The following is a 1,644-nucleotide window of genomic DNA, read 5'->3' as shown; positions in this document are numbered from 1 at the left end:
AGAAGTAATTGAATGGTAGAGTTTAAACATCTCTCTAAAAGCAGCATGTTTATTCTTATCTGTAAATGAAACTAGACCCATCATAGTTCAGACATGTGGGTGTCTCACCTTAAAGACATTATCTCAAGACCAGGGGATTCTCTTCTTTGTATCTCACTTTATTTGCTTGTGTTTCACTTTCAGCTTCTTTCTTCTCATGAAGATGGTAGCCAGATCTAGACACTGGGATAACCCACCAGGAATGGAGAGATCATGATTTTGTCTTCTTTTCTCTCTTCTGTGTCCAAGCCATTGACGATGGCCCTTAGTAATTCGAGCTGGAGGCTACTGCATCCTTCTTTTTTCCTGATGGGCATCCCCGGTTTGGAGGAAAGCCAGCACTGGATAGCATTGCCACTGTGTGTCCTTTATCTTCTTGCTGTAATGGGCAATGTCAGCATCATCTTCATCATCTGGACTGACTCATCCTTGCACCAGCCTATGTACCTCTTTCTGGCCATGCTCTCTGGCATTGACCTGGTGCTGGCCTCCTCCACTGCCCCCAAAACCCTTGCGGTGCTCCTGGCTCATGCCCATGAGATTGGGTACACTGTCTGCCTGATCCAGATGTTCTTCATCCATGCGTTCTCTTCCATGGAGTCAGGTGTACTTGTGGCTATGGCTCTGGATCGCTATGTAGCCATTTGTCACCCTCTGCACCATTCTACCATCTTGCATCCAGGGATCATAGGGCGCATTGGGATGGCAGTGCTGGTACGGGGATTGGTCCTCCTCCTCCCCTTCCCCATCCTGTTGCAGAGACTCATCTTCTGCCGGGCCACCATCATAGGCCACGCCTATTGTGAACATATGGCTGTGGTAAAACTGGCCTGCTCAGAAACCACAGTGAACCGAGCTTATGGGTTGGCGGTGGCCCTGCTTGTGGTTGGGATAGATGTTGTGGCCATTGGTATTTCCTATGGTCTCATCCTTCAGACTGTGCTGAAGGTACCAGGGGGTGAGGCTCGTCTTAAGGCCTTTAGCACATGTGGGTCTCATATTTGTGTCATCCTCATCTTCTATATTCCAGGGATGTTCTCCTTCCTCACTCATCGCTTTGGCCACCATGTACCCCATCATGTTCATGTTCTTCTGGCCACCCTCTACCTCCTTGTGCCACCTGCACTCAATCCTCTTGTCTATGGGGTGAAGACCCGGCAGATCCGCCAGCGAGTGATGAGGGTTTTCTCCCTAAAAGGGCGGATCTGAACACATCCCCATTATTTTTTTCTGAGGCTGCTGCCAAAGGTACAGCCAAGGGTCCCTGTCTGGTCTAGACTCTGTGGATAGAGATCATTCTGCAGTGAGGAGTTCTTTCTGTCCTGCTAGTCTGATGGCAAAGAACGCTGCTGGGCACTTGGCTCCATCACTAATTTGGTTACCTAGATAGCTGGTGTTGTGATTATTTTCCTATGGCTTCTTTTGCTTTTAATCCCAACATTTCTCTATTCCTATGTTGAGGCGACTTGAGGACTGGAGAAAAGATAGAGCTTTGGATAAGTCATTTTTTTCTGGCTTCAGCTAATAAGTGTACCACATCATCTGGTAAGGGAATGGGAAGTCCCAGTGTTTGCACGGCTTTGGTTTTAGAGTGTCTTCACACTC

General features: G+C 48.1%; 1 protein-coding gene across 1 annotated transcript; it reads left to right on the top strand.

Annotated features, from left to right (window-relative positions):
* Positions 1 to 252: 252 nt before the first annotated feature.
* LOC308350010 (olfactory receptor 52L1-like) lies at positions 253 to 1,248 on the top strand (the record flags this gene model as incomplete). Its single annotated transcript, XM_080815012.1, has 1 exon — positions 253 to 1,248. The coding sequence occupies one exon, from the start codon at positions 253 to 255 to the stop codon at positions 1,246 to 1,248; it is 996 nt and encodes a 331-aa protein (XP_080671138.1).
* Positions 1,249 to 1,644: the final 396 nt, after the last annotated feature.

The sequence above is a fragment of the Martes martes genome (genome assembly GCF_963455335.1).
Source record: "Martes martes genome assembly, chromosome: 10".
NCBI classification, from domain to species: domain Eukaryota; kingdom Metazoa; phylum Chordata; class Mammalia; order Carnivora; family Mustelidae; genus Martes; species Martes martes.
This window is presented reverse-complemented; position numbering and strand designations above follow the sequence as displayed.